The sequence below is a fragment of the Phyllostomus hastatus genome, unplaced genomic scaffold (assembly GCF_019186645.2).
Source record: "Phyllostomus hastatus isolate PE091 unplaced genomic scaffold, TTU_PhHast_1.1 phas_contig_16, whole genome shotgun sequence".
Taxonomy (NCBI): domain Eukaryota; kingdom Metazoa; phylum Chordata; class Mammalia; order Chiroptera; family Phyllostomidae; genus Phyllostomus; species Phyllostomus hastatus.
The window spans coordinates 25,967,139-25,989,888 of record NW_025333643.1 but is presented as its reverse complement, the minus strand read 5'-3'; the positions used below and the strand labels follow the sequence as shown (position 1 = coordinate 25,989,888).

The window sequence follows — 22,750 nt, the reverse complement described above, 5'->3', positions numbered from 1 at the left end:
GGCTGAGGGGCGATTGATTTCATTTCTCTCCCTGAGTTCAGCACTCAGTGGAGCACTCTCCCCAGAGTCAGTCTGGTGTCTCTCCACAGGGCCCTGGTTGTGGGATCCAGGCCCTTCTAGGCACACTTCTCCTGGGTTTACGGTTGTGGGCTCTGGGTCTTCCACAAAGCATACTCTCCCTGGGTTTCAAGCATGGGCTCACGGCTGGGCCACCCTTGGTTACATGGGCTCAGGTGCGTATTCTTTTCAGGGCTATTCGTGGGTGCTTAAAGCCCCTGTGTGTTTGCCACTCAGTCCTCACTCCCCTCTCTGTACCTTCAAGCAACCAGGCCTTCTGGAAGCTACTCAATCCTTGTTTGGCTGGGGATGGAGCAGTTGATCCAGCTCTCTCCCAGGAGCCCTGTGGGAGACCCCGCAACCGCCAGGCCTGGGGCTGCAGCCTCCCTAGTCCCCATGCTGATCCCTGAACCCTTATTGTCCTAAAGCACTCTCCTTACCATCTGGTTTTTCAATGTCTGCTACAATTTTTGATCTCCTATTTTCATATATGCTGTGGTACTGTTGCCTGTTTGCTCTGTTCCTGCATAGATCCACTAAGTTTTTCTCCCGTTCATAGGGAGAAGTGGAATCTGCTCCCTCCTACCATGCAGCCATCTTCTGTCTCTATATTATGCCACATTGTTACAGAACACAGGAGGGCAAGGGTGATATACTACCACCAAAAGGTCCCCCTGCTGGACACGATTGTCTGTCACCAATCTCTCACAAGATGTCACAAGACATCTCTCAATGCCAGAGATTTGTGAAAAGGAAAGGAAATTTTTATTTAATGCTATACAGAGTTAAAGTAGTGACCTAATGTCTTCATTAAAATATCAAAGTGCTTTAGGATATGCACAGATGCCCACAGAGCTTCCTTCTCCCCCTGCCCTAATTCAGGGTACTGTAACTCAGGAAAAGAAGCAAATGTCTGTGTTTTCAGGCTGCTGGCAGCATCAGCTCTGTCGCCGTCCAGGCAGGATGTCCAATTATTCTAAAGCCATGTGGCACCTTCTCATGGCCTACTGGCAAGAGTTCTTCTTACCCATTTTCCAGGCCAAGTCTCTCCTGCTTTCCAGGCCACATGGCCAAAAGGAGCATCCCAAAGCCACGTGGTCCTCTTCTACCAAAGCTGCAGGAGTCCCCACTCTGGCAAAACCTTGTAGCTCTTCCTCTAATGGCTGCCATTTCTGGGTTTAAATCCCCATGCCAATCCTCTTCTGTACCCCCATTTCTGACTCCTCCTACAATCAGTTACACCTTCCACCATTCCTGTATCATTCCAAGTTTACTGGGCTATCATTGTTAGTCTGGGAAGGGGTGGTCCCATGTCATGTAGCCAATTTTCTCCAAGGTCCCATGCAGGCACTGTAACTTAGGGAACCTGCCCCCCAGTCACATCTTGGGCGGGGGGGTCCCTCCATCTCCCTGGCTCAGAGCATGGCCACAGCTATTTAACATATCTAAGTGACCAGCCAAAGGCTATAGATATGTTAAAGGACCATGACATGGATTAGCTGCAAAGCTGTAGCTGTACAAAACAGGCCTGCATGTTCCTGCTCCATGTGTCCCTTCCTCCAACTCACACCTGTGGGGGGAGGGGTGAGGACATCTCAATATGTCTTTCTAATATTTACTAGACACCTTGAGTTATGGACTCCATTCCAATCTCTCCCCCAGCCCTGCCCCGCCTCTTGGCTGCACCCTGTAACAGTATCACATCTTTATCCATTCATCTATCAATGGACACTTAGGTTGCTCTCATATCTTGCCTATTTTAAATAATGCTACAATGAACATAGTAGTACATACATTTTTCGAATTAGTATTTTTGTTTTCTTTGGACAAATACTCAGAAGTAGAATTGCTGATCATATGGTAGTTCTGTTTTTAATTATTTGAGGAATATCCATACTGTTTCCTATATTGGCTACACTGATCTAAATTCCCACCAACAGTGCATGAGGTTTTCTTTTTCTCTACATCATTGCCAGCATTTATTTATTTATTTTTTTGATAATAGCTAATCAGACAGGTGTGAGACAATAACTTATTGTAATTTGATTTGCATTTATTTGTTTTTTTAATAATAGCTAATCAGACAGGTGTGATGAGATAACTTATTGTAATTTGATTTGCATTTCGCTAATGTTTAGGGATATTGAGAATCCTTTGATGTGTCTCTCAGCTACCTGTATGTCCTCTTTGGGAAAATGTCTGTTCAGATAATCTGTTTTTAAATTAGAGCTTTTTTATGTTGCATTGTATGAGTTCATTGTATATTTTGGATATTAAACCCTTGTTTGTGTGTCATTTATAAATGTCTTCTTCTATTCAGTGGGTTGCCTTTTAATTTTGTTGATGGTTTCCTTTTCTGCACATAATCTTTAGTTTAATATAATCCTATTTGTTTATTTTTTATTTTGTTGCCCTTGCTTGGGGAGACATATAAAAAAATATTGCCAAGACTGCTGTCAAAGAGTTTACTACTTATATTTGCTTTTAGGATTTTGAAGTTGTCTGGTCTTACATTTAAATTTTTAATTTATTTTGAGGTTATTTTTTATATATAGTGTAAGAAAGTCCAATTTGTTATTTTAGTGTGTATTTGGTGAATATTTAGCTATTCAGTTTTCTTCACACCATTTATTGAAGAGACTCTCTTTTCCCCATTGTATGTTCTTTGCTCTTTTGGCCTATGCTGACCATGTGAGAGTGGGTTTATTTATGGGCAATTAATTCTGTTCCATTGATTTATGTGTCTACTTTTGTGCCAGTATGATACTATTTTTGTTACTATAGCTTTGTAGTATAGTTTGAAATCAGTATGTGTGACACCTCCAGCTTTGTTCTTTTTCAAGATTGATTTAGCTATTTGAGAACTTTTGTGTTTCATATAAGTTTTAGGATTATTTGTTCTAGGTCTGTGAAAAATGCCATTGTCATTTTGATAAGGATTGCATTGACTCTGTGGATTGCTTTGGGTAGTATGGACATTTGACAATTCTGATCTTTCAGTGAGCATGGTATATATTTCCATTTATTTGTGTTGTCTTCAGTTTCTTCCTTCTGTGTCTTATAGCTTTCAGTGTACAGGTCTTTTACTTCCTTGGTTAAATTTATTCCTATGTATTTTATTATTTTTGATGCAATTATAAATGGGATTTTTCTTGATTGCTCTTCCTAATATTTGTTATTAGTGAATAAAACCACAACTCATTTCTTATATTAATTCTGTATTCTTAAACTTTAGTGAATGTCCTCATTCAGTAAAACAGTATGGAAGTTCCTCAAATAGTCCCTCAGACTGACATGTTCATTTTTTAATTCCAATAGTTTTTATGGTGGCATTTTTAGGGTTTTCTATATAAAATCTCATGTCATCTGAAGATACTGAGAGAGTAATGTTTGTAGTAGTCTTTTATAATTCTTTGTAGTTCTGTGGTGTCAGTTGAAAGTTTCCTATTTAATTCCCATCATATCTACTTGAGCTCTCTCTCATTTTTCTTAATGATTCTGGCTAAAGGTTTATCAATTTTATCTTTTCAAAATAAAAAACAACCAGCTCTAGTTTCACTGATCTTTTCTGTTGTTTTTCAAAGTCTCTATTACATTTATTTTTGCTCTGATCTTTATTATATCTTTCTTTCAAATAGCTTTTGGCTTTGTTTTTTCTTTATTTTTCAGTTCCTTCATGTGTAAAGTTAGATTTGTTATTTGAGATTTTTTATATTTCTTGAGGTCAGCCTGTATTGCTACAAGCTTCAATCTTAGAACTACTTTTATAGTGTTCCATATATATTTGGAATGTTGTGTTTCCATTTTCATGTATCTCAAGATATTTTTTCTTTGATTTCTTTATTAACCCATTAATTGTTAAGTGGCATGTTATGTAGTCTCCATGTGTTTGTGCTTTTCCAGTTTCCTACTTTTAGTTGGTTTCTAGTTTCATTCCATTGTGGTCTGAGAAGGCACTTGATATTATTTTCTTCTTAAATTCATTGAGAATTGTCTTATGGCCTAATGTGATCAATCCTGGAGAATGTACAACATGCTTCCTGGACTTGGATATCTATTTTTTTTTGTCAGGTTAGGGAAGTTTTTCTCCATTCTTCTTCTTCCAGGACTCTATCATACAAATGTTAGTATGCAAGATGTTGTCCCAGAGGTCCCTTAAATTCTCCTCCTTTAAAAAATTCTTTATTTATGTATTTATTTATGTATTTATTTATTTATTTTTCCAGTTGGGCAATTTCCACTACTTTGTCTTCCATGTCATCAATTTCTTCTTTTGCTTCATCTAATCTGTTGTTGACATTCTCTAGTATATTTTTCTCTTTAATTTGTTGTATTCATCAGTTCCAATTTTTAAAAATATTTTTTATCTCTTTGTTGAAGTTCTCATTGTGTTCATTCATTCTTCTCCTGAGTTTGGTGAGCACCCTTATTACCATTACTTTGAACTCTTTATCTGTTTGATTGCTTTTCTCCATTTCATTTAGTTCTTTTCTTGGGAGTTTGTCTTGTTATCTAACTTGGAAGGTATTTTTCTGTCTCTTCATTTTGCATAAGACTCTCTTTGTTGCTGTGTATTAGGTATTAGAAGAGTGGTCTTATGTAGAAAGTGTCCTGTGGGGCCTAATAGTACAGTTGCCCTGGTCACCAGGGCCAGGTTTTCCAGGGACATCACCCATGTGGGCTCTGTGTATGCTTTTTTTGTAGGTGGGCTGCAACTGTTGAGGCACTCTGTTGTGTGGGGCTGGCCTCCAGCCCATTTGTCTTCAAGGCCTTGTCTGGACTGCTATAGGGATTGGTCTGGCATCCTACATGTCTGGCAGTAAAACCTGGCTGCTACTGCTACTGGTGTGCTCGTGTATAGGGCAGGCCTCCAGTGTGGATGTGTCAACTGTTGTAGGTACATTGGTGTGCAGGGTATGGCCGGCCCTTCAACCCAACTTTACAGATGCTTCTGGCCACCTACCAGGTGCTAGGGACAGGGCACTATTTTAGAGGTCTTCCAGGGCCATCCACAAGGTTTTGGTGGGCAGGGACCCACTTTTGAGGGCCACTGAGATGCCCCTGGATTCTGGAGCTGAGAGCAGAGTGTTCCTTTGGAAAGAGTTTGGGCTGGGTGGGTCTTCAGGGGAAAGCTGGGTGGATGGAATGGTTAGAACCTTAATGGAGAGTATCAGATATGGGTGCCTGCCAGCTCAGGCAGGAGAGATAAAAGGAGAGCAAACAAAGCACTCGAGGAAAGAAAGGCACTTGCTATTATTGCCTCCATTACAGAGAGAGCCCCCACAAAATCCCTTTGGCAGACAACCTAAGATGAGTCAATATGTCTCTTTTACATGTGACCCAGCTGCCTCTTACACTGCTGTCACTGTGCTGACTTAGAGTGAGTGAGTTTGTGCCCACACGCTGTAAAGGAAGATGCTTGCTTTCCTATAGCCCCTTAGTTTCTGGGATGTAATATGCTTGCTGATTCTCACAACCAGACATTATGGGGCTCCTTTTTCTGGAACAGGCCCCACAGGCTGGGCACCCCAAGGTGAGCCAGGTGTCTTGCTCTTCAGAGGTTCCTCCCGGGGTTGTGATATTCCTTCCATTATGAAATGCCTCTCTGCTGCCTCCTTATCCATCTCAATGTGGCTTTTCTTCACATTCTTAGTTGTAGAGGAGCTGTTTTAGAAGTCTGCATGTTGTTCTCAGAGATAGTTGCTTTATATTTAGTTGTAGTTTTGGTGTGTTGGTGGAGGAGGTGAGCCAGGAATTTTCCTGTTCTGCCATCTTCATCCCATCTCCTTCCTCTGGCACCTTTATATATATTCAAAATTACATTAAAATAAAAGTTGCAAAGATTCTTAGGCAGCACAGGAAGCTGGAAAATGTAGTCATGGTATCATTCATGTTCTTGGTGGTATCATTACCTCCTAACAGCACTGGGTATGTTTTTCTCTCCCATTACCTACCAGGTTAGCACCAAATCAAGCAGGGGACCTTTGAGGTGGTTGCTACACACAGGTGCTATAACAAAACCCACATAGAAGAGCAGTCACAAACAGTCAAGTGTTCTTGCTTCCCAGGATAGGTTGCTGGTACATCTTGGGCTCAGCCTTCTTGTGTTGAAGGTAAGAACTTTCTGGTCAGCTTCTCTAATGTTGCAAAAGGGCCTACAACCACCAAGAATCTCTTAAATTTACTATCTTTGCAATACAAAACAAAAACAAAAACAAAAACCTAGATTTATTCTAGGTCAGTGCCATCCCAAAAGTAAACATAAATATAACTCCATGATTTTATACTGGGTAAGGTAAGTTTATGATGTCTCTTAAGATGTACCAATAGAGAGTTCCATTACTGACAGAAGTTATGCTTTGATTCCTTCTGGTGCAACTGTCTCTCTAGATCTTACCCATCAAAGCATTTGCTTCCTTAGACACCCTCTTCTTCCTACTCTCAACCTCTGGAGGACTCAGCCTGGTTTTTCCTCACCTCATGTTTAATGTGATAGACAAAATAAATATTCTCTGATTTTCTAGTTTATTATTATTTTAACAAATGTTTATAAAACATCTTTGGCATGACTTCTTAGAGAATAGTTTGGGATCATGTATTATTCATATATTGTCTCCAAATCTTCTAGTGGAGTGCTATGCCAATGGTTAAAAAAATGAGTGAATATTGATGGTTGTAGGTGGAGTCATGGGATTGATTCTTTTTTGATGTCCCTGTCTTTTTGCATCAGATACCTTGTTGGAAACAAGTATTAGTCCCCAGGAGAACAGATATATGAGCATAAGCCTTGTAGCAGTTTCTCTACAGAGGAATAAAACCTCCCTGAAAATGAATTCTTCCCATCCTATCACACACACACATTCTTAATTGCAGGCCTGATTGCACAATTGAAAATAATCTTTCCTATCAAACATATTTTTATGGGTAGTTAGATCACCAGTGGTGTTGTATCAGTGTAATCTTAGTTACTCTAAGGCTGGAGAGTGAATATGGAAAACTTCCCATATACATTTCATTACCAGAAATTCTGGGGGTCAAATGTGTTGCTGAATTCAGATTTTGTCAGATTTTATAAAGGTAACAGTGAATATACCATCTTTTACTTAACAAGTCCTCTGTATTTTCCAGTTGTACTCCATAATCACAGATATTAATATTTATACCATAAGATACGTGAATATTCATGCAGAATGGGATGAGGCAGGATGAAGAACCTCATGTTAATTCAAGTCAGGTTTTGCTTCCATCTTATAGTAATCCCTTTCATTCTCAAAACTTTTTGGATTTGGGGATTATAGGTAAAGGATTGTGTACCTGTAAGAAAAGATAAAGATCTTTTGCATTAAAAATGCATTGAAAAGAAATTTGCTAAGTTCCTATACCCACAACTAGGACAGTTTACTATATATGTTCTCCATCAAATGAATCCAGATCATACCCATTCTGTCTCCTTGTTCTCTCTCAGATCAGTCCACTTTTCACTACTCCATTGTTACCTTCACAGTCTTGGGGTCAGCATTATATCTTGCCAAGTTGACTACTACTGGTATTCCCTTTTCTGTCCTGAAGCAAGAAAGACACTTCTATAAAAACAGAACTGATCATGTCACTGTCATTCTTGAAACCACAGTTTGGTGACTTCCAACTGCAAAGCCAAAGGGGGGGAGTAGAATTGAGGGTGGGAGATAGGATGTGGAAGTGGGTAGGATGAGGGAAAGTGGTGGTGGGAAAATGGAGACAACTGTATTCAAACATTAATAAAAAATGATTTAAAAACTAAAAAAAAAAGAGAGAGAGCTAGCTTATTCCTTCCACTAAGAGAGGACACAGTGAGAAGTATGCAACTTGGCAGATGGCCAATAGAACAATGTTGTGTCAGCGAAACAACAATGCTGGTACCCTGATTTTAGATTTCCAGCTTCCACACTGTAAGAAATAAATTTTTGGGACTTCTGGCCAAGATGGAGGCATAGATAGATGCACTGTGACTCCTTGCACAACCAAAAAAAGGACAACAACAAATTAAAAAACAAAAAACAACCAGAACTGACAGAAAATCAAACTGTATGGAAGTCTGACAAACAAGGAGTTAAAGAAGAAACATTTGTCTAGACTGGTAAGAGGGCCAGAGAGGGCAGCTGGGTGGAGAGGACTCAGCAAGGCAGTGGCTGGTGGACTGGGAGAGGTGGAAGCTTGTGGACTGGGTGGTCCCACATTCATGTGCAGATAAACTGGGAGGAATAACTAAGGAGCGAGATAGACTGTGTAACCCAGGGTTCCAGTATAGGGAAGTAAAGTCTCAAAGCCTCTGACTGAAAACTCCTATGGGGGTTGAGGTGGCAGCAGGAAAAACTCCCAGCCTCACAGGAGAGTTCATTGGAGAAATCCACAGGGTCCTAGAATGTACACAAACCCACCCACATAGGAATCAGCACCAGAAGGGCCCAATTTGAGTGTAGGTAGTGGAGGAAGTGACTGAAAACCAGAAGAAAGTAGAGCAAGCACTCTTCTCTCTCAGACCTCTCCCCCACATACAGCATCACAATACAGCCATGGGGGTTGCCCTGCCCTGGTGAACACATAAGGCTCCACTCCTTACTATGTGTAACAGGCATACTGAGACCAAAAAAACAGAAAAAAGGCCCAAATGAAAGAACAGTTCAAGGCTCCAGAAAAAATACAACTAAACAACGAAGAGATAGCCAAACTATCAGATGCACAGTTCAAAACATTAGTTATCAAGATGCTCCAGGAACTCAATGGATACTTCAACAGCATAAAAATGACCCAGGCAGAAATGAATGTTGCATTATGTGAAATAAAGAAAAATCTACAGGAAACCAACAGTGACAGGAAGGAAACCAGGACTCAAATCAACAGTTTGAAGCAGAAGGAAGAAAGAAATATTGAACCAGAACAGAATGAAGAAACAAGAATTCAAAAAAATGAGGAGAGGCTTAGGAGCCTCCAGGACATCTTTTAATGTTCCAACATCGAAATTATAAGGGTATCAGAAGGAGAAGAGGAAGAGCAAGAAATTGAAAAGTTATTTGAAAAAATAATGAAGGAGAACTTCCCCAATCTGGTAAAGGAAATAGACTTTCAGGAAGTCCAGGGAGCTCAGAGAGTCCCAAAGAAGCTGGACCCAAGGAGGAAAATACCAAGGCACATCATAATTACATTAGCCAAGTTTAAAGATAAGGAGAGAATCTTAAAAACAGAAAAAGAAAAGGAGACAGTTAACTACAAAGTAGTTCCCATTAGACTATCAGCTGATTTCTCTATCAGCTGCAAGAAACCTTGCAGGCAGGAAGGGGCTGGAAAGAAGTATTTGAAGTGATGAAAGGCAAGGACCTACATCCAAGATTACTCTATCCAGGAAAGCTATCATTTATAATAGCAGGGCAGATAAAGTGCTTCCCAGATAAGGTCAAGTTAAAGGAGTTCACCATCACTCCATCACCCATCTCTTATTATATGAAATGTTAAAGGGACTTATCTAAGGAAAAGAAGATGATAAAAAATATGATTAGCAAAATGGCAACAAACTCACAACTATCAACAACCAAACCTAAAAACTAAGACAACACCAAAAACAAACTAAATAAATCAGCAGAACAGGAACAGAGTCATGGAAATGGAGATCACAGGGAGGGTTATCAGTGGGGGAGAGGAAGAGGGAGAAAGTTACAGAGAATAAGTAGCATAAATGGTAGGTAGAAAATAGACAGGGGGAAATTAAGGATAGTATGACTAGAAAATGTGGAAGCCCAAGAACTTATATGTGTGACCATGGACATGAACTAAAGGGGGGGAAGGTGGGCAGGAGGGGTAGCACAGGGTGGAGGGGAATAAAGGGGGGAAAATAGGACAACTGTAATAGCATAATCAATAAAATATATTAAAAAATGGGTAATAAAAAAACTGAAAATAAAGTATTAAAAATGAAACATATAAAATGAAATAAAATAATAAAATAAAATAAAATAAAATAAAATAATCTGAAGTCTTTACCATGGTTTACAAAGACCTGCATAATGGTTCTGTTTCCCTTCTGTTTCACCTCCTCTATCCCTCCCCAACTTGAGCCCTTGCATTCCCTTTCATCTCAGCACTCACCCATCAACAGCCTTTGCCTGAGTCATTGCCCTCTTCCCCACAACACACATTTTGTCTACTTCATTCTCACTCTCCTTTATCCCTCTGCTTCTAGTTGATGACATGTATCCCAGTTTGTTGTAAAACTTGTTGAATGTGTGTCTTCCTCTGAGTCTGTGTCTGCAGTTGCTGTAGGGCAGGAACTGACCCTCTGTTTCTACTTCTCCTCCTTGACTGGTTCAGGGATGAGTTTTAACCTAGCAGAGAATTGATTCATCTTTTTCAATAACAGATTGTTTTCTAAAGGTAATAACTGTATTTTCTTGCCTCTGTAGATTTTTACACTGCTATAGAAACTTATAAATCATGACATAAGCTGTATTTGTATTGTTTAGCCTAGAATCTTTGGATATCAAACCTTACATACCTAAATCATATTTTACAATATTCAAAGTACTTTTATTGGTACCTGAATAGTGTGAATAGGGTAGCATCTTTCTCTTAGCAAAGAAATATTAATACCTTATCCTAAACTAGCTTGTTTTATATTTGGGCAAAATCCCCTTTGGCCACTATCCTAAGGATAACTACATTTACCTGTTTGGTCAATGTAGTTTTCTATATATTTGTGTATTTAAGATAGTTTGTAGAAAATGTGGAAGACTTTGATATGACTGTGTGTTGTATACAAATGGTATCACATTGGATACTTCTTAACCCAGCCTGCTATATTCCTATTAATATTACATTGTGATCTTGTGCATTAGTACACATTGCTCTAACTTGCTTTCTTAATTGCTCCATAGTGTTCTTTTGAATAAATAGGTCATATGCATTTAGACTTTTTCTCCTGAAGGGACATTTTGGTTGTGTCTATGGCCAAATAGGCCCACAGGCTAACTAAATGATTTCCATAGTCATACAATTAGTATGTGATGGAGACCAATTATTTAGTGTCTGAGCAAGTCTATACAGTAGAACTTTCTGTGATTATGCAAATGTTATTTCTATGTATCTCTGCATCCATATGTCATGATGCATGTGTGTCCAGTACAACTGTGATTGGTAGTGACTAACCACATGTGGCTATTGATCATTTTAAATGTGATTAGTTTAATTGAGCATATGAGATATGAGTAGTGCAAATTTAACTTTCAATTGGAACTTGGGACTAGATGTACCTACACTGGACAGTACAGTAAAAGCTTTATGTAAATACATAACTTAGAGAAACATTGGTGGCCATAGAATAACCAAACTCTGAAAGATGGGATTGTGATTTGTCTTCATATTTGTATTCCCTGCACCTCACATTGCCTGGAAAAATTAGTGTTCAATAAATGTTCATTGGATCAAAGTCACTGAGTCACTGAGGTATAGGAAGTTGTAGTTCAGGCTTCAGTTATGATATATATCTGTTTTCACATCCCCCTGATGTTCTAGTCCTTATCTGAATATGTTTTTATTAGGGCTTTTTAGCTTTACTGTTTAATCTTTATCCCATAATAATTATGCGGTATCATGCTGCTAATGGCTTATGGGAAGACCTAGTCTCTGCTGATATGTTCCTTTTATCTTATTTGTCAATAAGAATAGAGAGGATCTGAAATATGAAATTCATTTGAATTTACATTTAAATTAAAACAAAGGCAAGAACACATTAAAGCAGGCACTAATTAATGTTAGCATAGAAATTGGAACATTCTTATGCATTTTTGTTAATTCACACCACAGGTATTTATCTGGCATTTTCATTGATTTTCCATAAAATCATAGCTTTTATTATTTAAATAGGGAGAGAAATTAACTGTTTTCCCCCATCAAGCTTTTTTATTATAATTAACTTGTGAATCACCCTGAATTATTGAAATGTGTCTTTAATACACATTTGAGGTTTGGGAGAAGGGATGAGAGATGTTTGATTTAGACTGTCCTTATTTGGGTTCTAAAACAGGCAACTGTTTACCTGGTAAGCATTTTCCTTTGAATCTTCTCCTGGCATATGCAAGGCTCTTTACTGGTGGAAACTGCATTCTACACTTTTTCAAAATACATCTCCATAGAGATAATGCTGAATGGTTTTATGATAAAATGAGATAAATGAGTAGTACAATGAAGCTAATTTATTTATTTATTATTTATTTATTTATTGCCAAAGTGAATGCTTTCTAAACACTGGTTTTAAAAAAAGATTAATAAGACAAAAGCTTAGGAATGGGAAGCAGTTACTTTTTTCAAGCTTTTTTTCTCTCTTTTGATGATAACTAAATTTCTTTTCTTAGATGTCAGAATTTGCTTAGTTAAGGATGAGTTACTATTTGTACTATATACAACTTCTGTGGCTTTCTAACTGTGTGACAAGTTTCAGATATGATTTCTTAAGGCTTTCTTTCTGAGTGTGGTTTCTGTGCCACCTACAAATGGATGTTTTCTGAGCTTTTTAAGTTGCAGACGGGTGAATGACAGCAAGGCGTACTTTGCAAAAGCACTTTGTGAGATGGAAGAAAGTGTGCCTTGCATGTGTTGGTTCATTCATCAACTTTTAATTTAGTACCTTTGTGCCTTGTGTGTCCTAGATGGTGAGGGAAGGATGATAAATAGACTCAGGTTCTGCTTTCAAGGAACCGACACTTTACTAGGAAGGATGGACAATTAAATTCCAGTAAATGAAGGGCTCTGGGCAGGTCAGAGAAGGGGTCTGAGATGGTGCCCATGGGAAGCAATGGTGTGACTTTATCAAGTGGGAGGGAACTAGGCAGTGCAGCTGAATGAACTGAATGGGAATGAGTGAGGCCACTTAGGAATCTGTCTGAAATGGCTGAACACAAGGATGGAAGTGTGAACAGAGCCATTGATCTTAGAGGCCTTGGATGAAATCACATTTTTGAGATAAATTCCTACTTTCTGGAACTTTGTATTTTAGATTACATGAAGCAGCATATACCAATAAGAAAGGGATGAAGAACTACAAAATAAGTTCATATAAAATAGCTGAAGATTTTTGAGAGGACAAAATGTGTCAGAGAGACAGAGATAGAGATAGATAGATAGAGAGATGATAGATAAGAAGAAGAAGCAGAATAAGGAGGAGGAGGGGAGAAGTAGAAGGAGAAGAAGAGGAAGAAAAAAGAGGGGAAAGAGGAAGAAGAAGAGGAGGAGGATGGGAAGGGAGGGGGGAATCAGGAAAAGGAAAAGAGAGGAGAGGAGAGGAGAAGAAGAAGAGAGAATACAAACTTCCAGCTTGTGGAATTGCCCACAGTGGGACACAGAGGAAGACAGTGAGTTGGTGGTGGCATGACATTTATCATAGATTTGTAGTATTTTCACAAACCAGAGTTTAATGAGGTCTGATGAACTAGGTGAGCCTCTCATTTTGGTCTGAGTACATCTACATAACCACATGTCAGTGCTTCTCAGCCAGGGTCCATTTTGCTCCATGGGAATATTTGACAATGTCTGGAGTCATTTTGGGTCATTACTCTGGGGTAGAGGTTGCTACTATCATCTAGTGGGTAGAGGCCAGGATACTGCTGAATATCTAACAAGCACATGATATACTCTCACAATAAGGAATTATCTGGCCCAAAATGTCAATAGTGCCAAGGTCAAGGAACCGTGCCTTAGAGCTCCCCACTGCAGGTGTATGTACTCGTGTGAGATAGTGTTTAGCTGAGGACAAACCAAGATCACAAAAGATCAGTCCATACATACTCATCCAGTGCCTCACTCAGTACTGTGTGTACACTGTGGAAATAACAATAATGTGCTATTTGTGGAATGTGTGACCAAATGAGAGATTCCTGAAATTAAACATTGCAATGCTCTGTTAGAAATACACATGAGATAGAGGTAAGAGGAGCCAGATGATCTGATGCAAGTGCCTTTATTTTATGCTGTGCTTACAGGTGGGCTGAGTCTGGACCTACTACAGCTCCTGGGGGAGGCAAGAATGGAATTTTTAAAAGAAAAAGAGTCGGGTGTGTGGGGGAAGGAGGGAGGCATTAGTCTCTTGTTCTTCTGGGTTATTGCCTCAGAGTTTCAGGATGTGAACTGGGATAATGGGTTAGGTAAAGGGACAGGCTGTCCCCAGGTACAGGAAGGTAAATCTTGAAACTGTAAAAGACACCAGTGCTCATGCTGCCTCTCACATAACAAATTCAATAAGCAGAGACAGGGAATAAATCTTTAGGGGTGCTTTATTCAGATGGCCAGCAATCTTAGAAGACAGTGGGTTTGCACCTTAACAAAGCTATCTTACATTTTCTTTTCAAGCCAGACTTTTATAACAGTGAATAAACAAGGTGAGGTGAGGGTTTCAAAATTCAGAAAGAATTAGGTGAAAGAAACTGCAGCATTCTTGTCCTGGGCAGTTAGCTGTTCCCAGGGACAGGTCGTCATCTGTCTCTCCCTGGAGTACAATGGCCCAGATGCCTCCACTTGTCCCAGGTGGGAATCTTTGCTAGTGCCCCAGGAGGTTGGCCATCCCTCCCAAGAGCCAGGTTGGGCCTTATTTGTAGTTTCTGAAACAATAGCTTTAACATATGCATTACTTACTAGGTTTATAACTGTTTACCTTAAACTAAGATTTCCCAACTTTTGAGTCCCTATAATTCTCCACCATTAGTATATTTTTGTTATTAGTATAGTTATTAGTATATTAGTATTTATTGTTTTTCAAGTACAGTTTTCTGCCTTTTCCCCTCACCCCCCACCATTAGTATTAAACTATCTTATTTCTATGAGATCAGCTTTATATGGAAGGATTCATTTTGTTGCTGGGCATGCAACTTAGCATTGGACTATCCAATGGGGGATTTAGGAATACACCTAATTGCAGACCCACATAAAGAGGCACATTATATGCAACAACAAGCTATGATACTGAAGAAAGTGACAAAGATAAAAACAATAAATGCCTCTTGAAGACCAGTGATACTAGGCAGCCAGGAGGTTAGGTTAGACAAGTCAATACCAAAGAATCCCTCTCTCTGTTTTATATTGGACACTATATCATTTACCTGCTCTACTTTATGCTCTGTGAGTTGTGAACTATCAGTTAGGTTAAAACAGCAGAGTCCTTTAAATTCTTCACATCCATGGTTAAGCCTTAAAAGAAGGTAGTCTATAGCTGCATGATTCTCCAGTACTGCTTCTCTGATTTGTCCTAGTTCTTGACTAATAACACTGATGGCTTGTGAGGTGTCATTCAAAGCTTTTGTCATAGTTCAAGCTAATCTTCTTATTTCTACATTCAAATAGGTTACCATGGCTTGCATTACAAATATGGTTGAAGGCACATGTTCAGGAGGGTTAAAAAGGTGTAAGTCACTGTTACAATCAGGTGTAAGGGAGAGGTCCTGTTGAGTCTGGGTCAGGTGGGACTTCTGAGGCATAAAGGGGACTTATGGGGGCTTCGGAAAATGATCAGTCTTCCCACAGAGCATGATCCTCCAGAACTGTTTGCTGGAACATAGGAATAGACAGTCATTCCACATATCAGTAACCATCCTGTGGGCAATTTTTTCCCCCCACCCAAGCCCAACCCTCCAGCCCTCTCACCTCCCTCCCATTTCCATCCCCCACTGTTATTGTCCATATGTCCTATATAATTGTTCCTGCAAACCCTTCACCCTTTCCCCTGAAATTCCTTCCACTCTCCCCTTTGGTCACTGTTAGCCTGTTATTTTTTTCAGTGTCTTTGGTTATATTTTCCTTGTTTGTTTGTTTTGTTGATTAGGTTCCTGTTAAAGGTGAGATCATATGGTATTTGTCTTTCACTGCCTGGCTTATTTCTCTTAGCATAATGCTTTCCAGCTCCATCCATGCTGTTGCAAAGGGTAGGAGGAGCTCCTTCTTTCTTTCTACTGTATAGAATTCCATTGTGTAAATGTATCATAGTGTTTTGATCCATTCATTTACTGACGGACACCTAGGTTGCTTCCAGCACTTGGCTATTGTAAATTGTGCTGCTATGAATATCAGGGTGCATAGGTTCTTTTGGATTGATGTTTCAGGGTTCTTAGGACCCTAGCAGTGGAACTGCCAAGTCAAAAGGCAGATCCATTTTTAGTTTTCTGAGGAAATTCCATTCTGTTTTCCATAGTGGTTGCACTAGTCTCCAATCCCAACAAGCACCTGGCCTCTCACACAGTCCTGCCTGGCTCTCTCCCAAGAATCTTGCAGCAGGCCTGGCGGGTGCCAGGCTTGGGGCTGCAGCTGCTCTGGTCCCCACACTGGCTCCAGGGACCTTATTGTCCTTAAGCACTCTCCTTACTGTCTGATTTTTCTTTTTTTCTTCTTTTTTTTTAGATTTTAATTTATTTATTTTCAGAGAGGGAAGGGAGGGAGATAGAGAGAGGGAAGGGAGAGAGATAGAGAGATTTTCAATGTGCAGTTGCTGGGGGTCATGGCCTGCAATCCAGGCATGTACCCTGACTGGGAATCGAACCTATGACACTGATTCGCAGCCCACACTCAATCCACTGAGCTACGCCAGCCAGGGCTTGATTTTTCAATGATCTCTACAATTTTTGGTCTTCAATCTTCATATATGCTGGAATACAATTGGCTGTTTGCTCTGTTCTTCAGAAGATCGGCCAGGTGTTTCACCTCTGCCCCAGGGGGAGTGGACTCTACTCTCACCTATCTCACCGCCATCTTCTCTCGGCTGTGGGCAATTTAAGATGAGCATAAACACAAGATATGTCAGTGGTGGTGGTACAATTCATCTTCCCATCTGCTGAGAGCACAAAATATGTTTTAGTACAGTTGACAAAAGTTGTACATTCTCTAGCTGGGGCTACATTAGTGACCTTTAAGGGAAATATTTCCCTGTCCTTTATAGTTACCACTGGTCCCTAATTATAAACATCAGAGTAGGTAATTTTCTTTTTTATATGCTCAAACACAGTATAATTTCTAAGGCTTTCCAAGGGAATACAAACATCTGCAAGACATGAAGTGAAAGTTTGTTCAATACAAATTCCTCCTGCAAGACAAAAGTGAGAAATATTCAAAACATTTTTTACTAAATATACCCAAATATTTTCATCCTGTTTGAAAGGAATAAGCTGCCCATAACAAGGGGTTAAACAAGAGGTAATGAAGAGAACATAAATCCTTGTTTCCAAAAGATGACTTTCAGGTCTTCTTGAGATTTGGAGGTCCATTGTTCCTCCAGTGATTTTTTATTCTGGTGTGATTAATCCAGGGTTTTATTCCTGCTATCTTCATGGCAGTTGGGGTGGTGAGGAGTATGTCTCAAACTCCAGTCCTAGTTGACTCTTTTGAAATCCTATCCTCCACATGTTTTTTTAAAATTTTATTTTAATCATTGTTCAAGTACAGTTTTCTGTCCTTTACTCCCATCCCAGCCCACCCACCCATCCCTCCCCACCTCCCTCCCATTTCCACCCCTCCTAGTTTTTGTCCATGTGTCCTTTACAGGCCCATATTTGTGCCTGTAAACTCTTCCCATTCTCCCCTGAAATTCCCCTGAAATTCTCTCTCCTCTCCACTCTAGTCACTGTCAGCCTGTTCTCTATTTCAGTGTCTTTGGTTATATTTCACTTATATCTTTGTTGTTTAGGTTCCTGTTAAAGGTGAGATCATATGGTATTTGATTTCACTGCCTGGCTTATTTCCCTTAGTATAATGCTTTCCAGCTCCATCCATGCTGTTGCAAAGTGTAGGAGCTCCTTCTCTTTCTGCTGCATAGAATTCCATTGTGTAAAAGTACCATAGTGTTTTGATCCATTCATTTAATGATGGGCATCTAGGTTGCTTCTAACACTTGGCTATTGTTAATTGTGCTGCTACGAACATTGGGATGCATAGGTTCTTTGGGATTGATGTTTCAGGGTTCTTAGGTTATAATCCCTGCAGTGGAATTGCTGGGTCAAAAAGCGGATCCATTTTTAGTTTTCTGAGGAAGTTCCATACTGTTTTCCATAGTGGTTGTACCAGTCTGCAGTCCCAATAACAGTGCACTAGGGAACCCTTTTCTCCACAACCTCTCCAACACTTGTTGTTTGTAGCTTTGTTTATGATAGCCATTCTCAATGGTGGGAAGTGGTATCTCATTGTGGTTTATTTGCATCTCTCTGATAGTTAGCAATACTGAGCACCTTTTCATGTGTCTCTGGATCCGCTGATGTCCTCCTTGGAGAAGTGTCTGTTCAAGTCCTTTGCCCATTTTCAATTGGTTTGCTTCTCTTCTTAGAGTGGAGTCATGTAAGTTCTTTATATATTTTGGAGATTAAACCCTTGTCTGAGGTATCATTGGCAAATATGTTTTCCTACACAGCTGGTTCTCTTTTAATTTTAATACTGTTTTCTTTAGACGTGCAGAAGCTTTTTATTTTGATGAGATCTAATTTGTTTATTCTTTCCTTTATGTCCCTTGCTCTAGGGGACATATTAAAAAGGTTGTTGTGTGAAATATCTGAGATTTGCCTGCCAATGTTCTCCTCTAGAACTTTAATGGTCCTATTTAAATCTTTTATCCACCTTGAATTGATTTTTGTGTTTGGTGTAAGTTGGTGCTCGCATTGTATTTTTTTGCACATAGCTGTCTAGTTCTCACAACACCATTTGTTGAAGAGGCTACATTTACTCCATTTCTTATTGCTGCCCCTTTTGTCAAATATTAATTGACCATAGAGGCTTGGGTTTATTTCTGGGCTCTCTGTTCTGTTCCATTGGTTCATGTGTGTGTTTTTATGCCAGTACCATGCTGTTTTGATCACAGTGGCCTTGTAATACAGTTTGGTATCAGGCATTGTGATCCCTCTTACTTTGCTCTTCTTTCTCAAAATTGCAGCAGCTATTTCAGGTCGCTTATGGTTCCATATAAATATTTGAAGTGTTTATATCTGTGAAATATGCCATTGGTACTTTAACGGGTATTGCATGAATGTGTAAATTACTTTGGGTAGTATAGACATTTTGAGGATGTTAATTCTTCCAATACATGAACACAGTATATGTTTCCATTTGTTTCTGTCTTCTTTGATTTCTTTCTTCAGTGTTATGTTTGTTTTCTGAATACAGTTCTTTTACTCCTTTGGTTAGGTTTATTCCTAGGTACTTTACTTTTGATTTTGCTATATAGAATGGGATTTTCTTCATTTCTGCTTCTGCTGTTTCATTGTTGGTATTAAAAAATGCCTTTGATTTTTGGATATTGACTTTGTATCCCACTGTTCTCCCAAATTCACTTGTTAGGTGAAGCAATTTATTTGGCTGATTCTATAGGATTTTCTATGTACACTATCATGTCATGTGCAAACAGTGATAGTTTTGTTTCCTCCTTTCTGATTTGGATGCCTTTTATTTCCTTTTCTTGTCCACTCATTGTGGTTAAAACTTCCAACACTGTATTGAATAGAAGTGGTGAAAGTAGATACCCTTGTCTTGTCCCTGATCTTAGTGAAAAAGATTTCAGATTTGCCCATTGAGTATGATGTTGGCTGTAGATCTCTCATATACGGCCTTTATTATGTTGAGGAATGCTCCCTCTACTCCCACTTTGCTGAGTGTTTTATCATAAATGGGTGCTGTACATTATCAAATGCTTTTTCTGCATCTATTAATATGATCATGTGATTTTTCTCTTTGCTTTTGTTTATGTGATGTATTACATTTACTGATTTGCGAATATTGACCCATCCTTGCATCCTTGGGATGAATCCCACTTAGTCATGGTGTATGATCTTTTTAATGTATTGTTGGATGCGGTTTGCCAATATATTGTTGAAGATTTTAGCATCTATGTTCACCAGTGATAACGGCCTGAAGTTTTTTTTTCTTTGTTGTGTCTTTATCTGGTTTTGGGATTAGGATGATGCTGGCTTCATAAAAAGAGTTTGAAAGACTTCCATCATTTTGGATTTTTAGGAATAGTCTGTGAAGGATAGGGATTAGCTCTTCCTTAAATGCTTTGTAGAATTCTGTGAAACCATCCAGTCCAGGGCTTTTGTGTGTTGGGAGTTTTTTTTATTACTGCTTCAATTTCACCTGCTGTTATTGGTCTCTTCAGGCTTTCTGCTTCTTCTTCATTGAGTTTTGGAGGATTATGGTTTTCTAGAGATTTGTCCATTTCACCTAGGTTTTCAAATGTCTTGGCATACAGTTTTTCATAGTGATTTCTTACAATCCTTTGTATTTCTGTGGTGTCAGTTTTCATCTCTCCTCTTTCATTTCTGATTGTGTTTATTTGGGTCTTCTTCTTTTTTTTTGATGAGCCTCTCTAAGGCTTGCCAATTTTGTTTACCTTTTTCAAAAGCCAGCTCCTGGATTTATTGATCCTTAGAATTGTGCTTTTAGTCTCTATGTCACTTAATTCTGCTCTGATCTTGGTTTCCTTCCTTCTACTTTTTCTGGGCTGTCTTTGTTGTTGTTCCTCAAGTTCATGTAGACATAGGGTTAGTTTGTTTGTTTGAAATGTTTCTATCTTTTTTAGGTAGGCCTGTATCGGTATGAACTTCCCTCTCAGGGCTGCCTTTGCTGTGTCTCATAAGTTTGGTGTTGTTTTGAGTACATTTTTGTTTGTTTCCAGAAACTTTTTTATTTCTTCCCTAATTTCATTCTTGACTCATTCATTGTTTAATACCATGCTATTTAATCTCCATGATTTTGAGGGTTTTGGTTTTTTTCCCTTATGGTTCCTTTCTAGTTTCAGTCCCTTGTGGTCAGAGAAAATGCTAGTTATGATTTCAGTTTTCTTGAATTTGTTGAGGCTTGTTTTGTGTCCTATCATGTGGTCTATCTTTGAAAATGTTCCATGTGCAATTGAAAGAATGTGTATTTAGCTTCTTTGGGATGAAGGGCTGTATATATGTGAGCTAAGTCCATTTCATCTAGGGCATTGTTCGATGCCACATTATGTTTTTTGAAGTTTCGTGTGGAAGATCTGTCCATTATTGACAGTGGAGTGTTAAAATCTCCCAGTATAATTGTGTTGCTGTCAATATCTTTCTTGAAGTCCTCTAAGATTTTCTTTATATATTTGGGTGCTCCTATGTTGGGTGCATATATATTTACAATGTTAATGTCTTTTTGATGGATTCTTCCCTTGAGTATTATGAAGTGACCTTCTGGGTGTCTCATTATGGCCCTTTTTTTGAAGTCTATTTTGTCTGATACGAGTATTGCTACCCTGTTTTTTTTTTTTGCCTGTCCATGTGCTTGGAAAATTTGTTTCCAACCCTTCACTTTTAGCCTGTGTAGGTCTTTTGTCCTCACGTGGGTCTCTTGTAGGCATCATATGTGTGGGTCATGCTTTCTTTTCCATTCAGCTATTCTATGTCTTTTGATTGGAGCCTTTAATCCATTTACATTTAAGGTTATTATTGGCAGGTACTTATTCATTGCCATTTTCATACCTGTGTTTCTCTCTCTCTCTCTCTCTTTTCCTTTCTTTCTTTAAAGCTGGCCCTTTACCATCTGTTCTAGTGCTTGTTTGGAGGCATTCTTTTAGACTTCTTTTCTCTGGGAAGTTTCTTATTTGGCCTTCCATCTTGATTGAGAGCCTTGCTGGGTAAAGTAGCTTTGGTTGCATGCAACTGATTCTCATTACCTGGAATATTTCTTGGCATTATCTTCTGGCTTGGAGTTCTTGTATTGAGGAGTTAGCTGGTAGCCTTATGGGGCTCCCTTGTATGTTACTTCCTGTTTCTCCTTTGGCCCTTTTAAGATTCTTTGTCTTGGCATTTTGCCATTTTAATTATGATGTGTCTTGAGGTGGGTCTCTTTGTATTCCTTTTGATTGGGACTCTGTGTTTCCTGGATTTGTGTGACCCTTTTCTCTCATCAGATTAGGGAAGTTTTACATCATTACTTTTTCAAATAGGTTTTCTATCCCTTGCTCTTCTTCTTCTGGTATGCCTATTATACAGATATTATTAGGTTTCATATTATCTTGCATTTCTCTTAATCCCTTTTCATTCTTTCTGAGCCTCTTTTCCTTTTCTTGCTCTTTCTAGGTGTGTGTTTCTACTTTGTCCTCCAGCTCACTGTCCCGATCTTCTGTTTCATTGATCCTGCTTTTGATTCCTTCTACTGTGTTCTTCAGTTCAGAAATTGTATTCTTTTTTTCTTCTTGCCCCTTTTTGATAGTTTCTATTTCCTTTTTCATGTTGATATAATTTGCAGTGAGTTCATTGCAGCTTCCCTGTAGTTTCTGGCAGCTCATTGTGAGCTTGTTGAGCTTCCTGATAATCATTTCTTTGAACTGAATATCTTATAGCTGAGTTGCTTCTACTTCATTTAGCATTCTTTCTGAGGCTTCCTCCTTTTTCTTCATTTGGTGGTTGTTTCTTTGTCTTACCATTGTTTTTGAGACTCTTCTCGTTAGCCTCATCTTCTTAAATTGATGTGTTCTGTCTCCCTGGGTTTATGGTTTTAACTTCTGTGGTAGAATACCTGTGATATTCAGTGGCACAGCCTCCTTGATCTCTCGAGCTCACTGGTCTTTGGCTGTTGTCTAAGTTGGCTCTGTGTTTATCTTTGGGTTTTAATTGTTGTTGGGTCTTTCTTTGGTGGATCCTCCCCACCAGCTGGTTAACTGGGGGTCACTCTGTCCACCACCTCTTGT

The 22,750-nt window shown here is 39.0% G+C and overlaps 1 protein-coding gene across 1 annotated transcript in view; it reads left to right on the top strand.

The window, feature by feature from the left end:
- Positions 1 to 22,750, top strand: part of TAFA4 (TAFA chemokine like family member 4) — a 227,373-nt gene that overhangs the window by 140,501 nt on the left and 64,122 nt on the right. Inside the window, 1 exon segment of the mRNA XM_045832023.1 lies at positions 6,015 to 6,170. Within this exon segment, the coding sequence (XP_045687979.1) occupies positions 6,015 to 6,170 (156 nt within the window).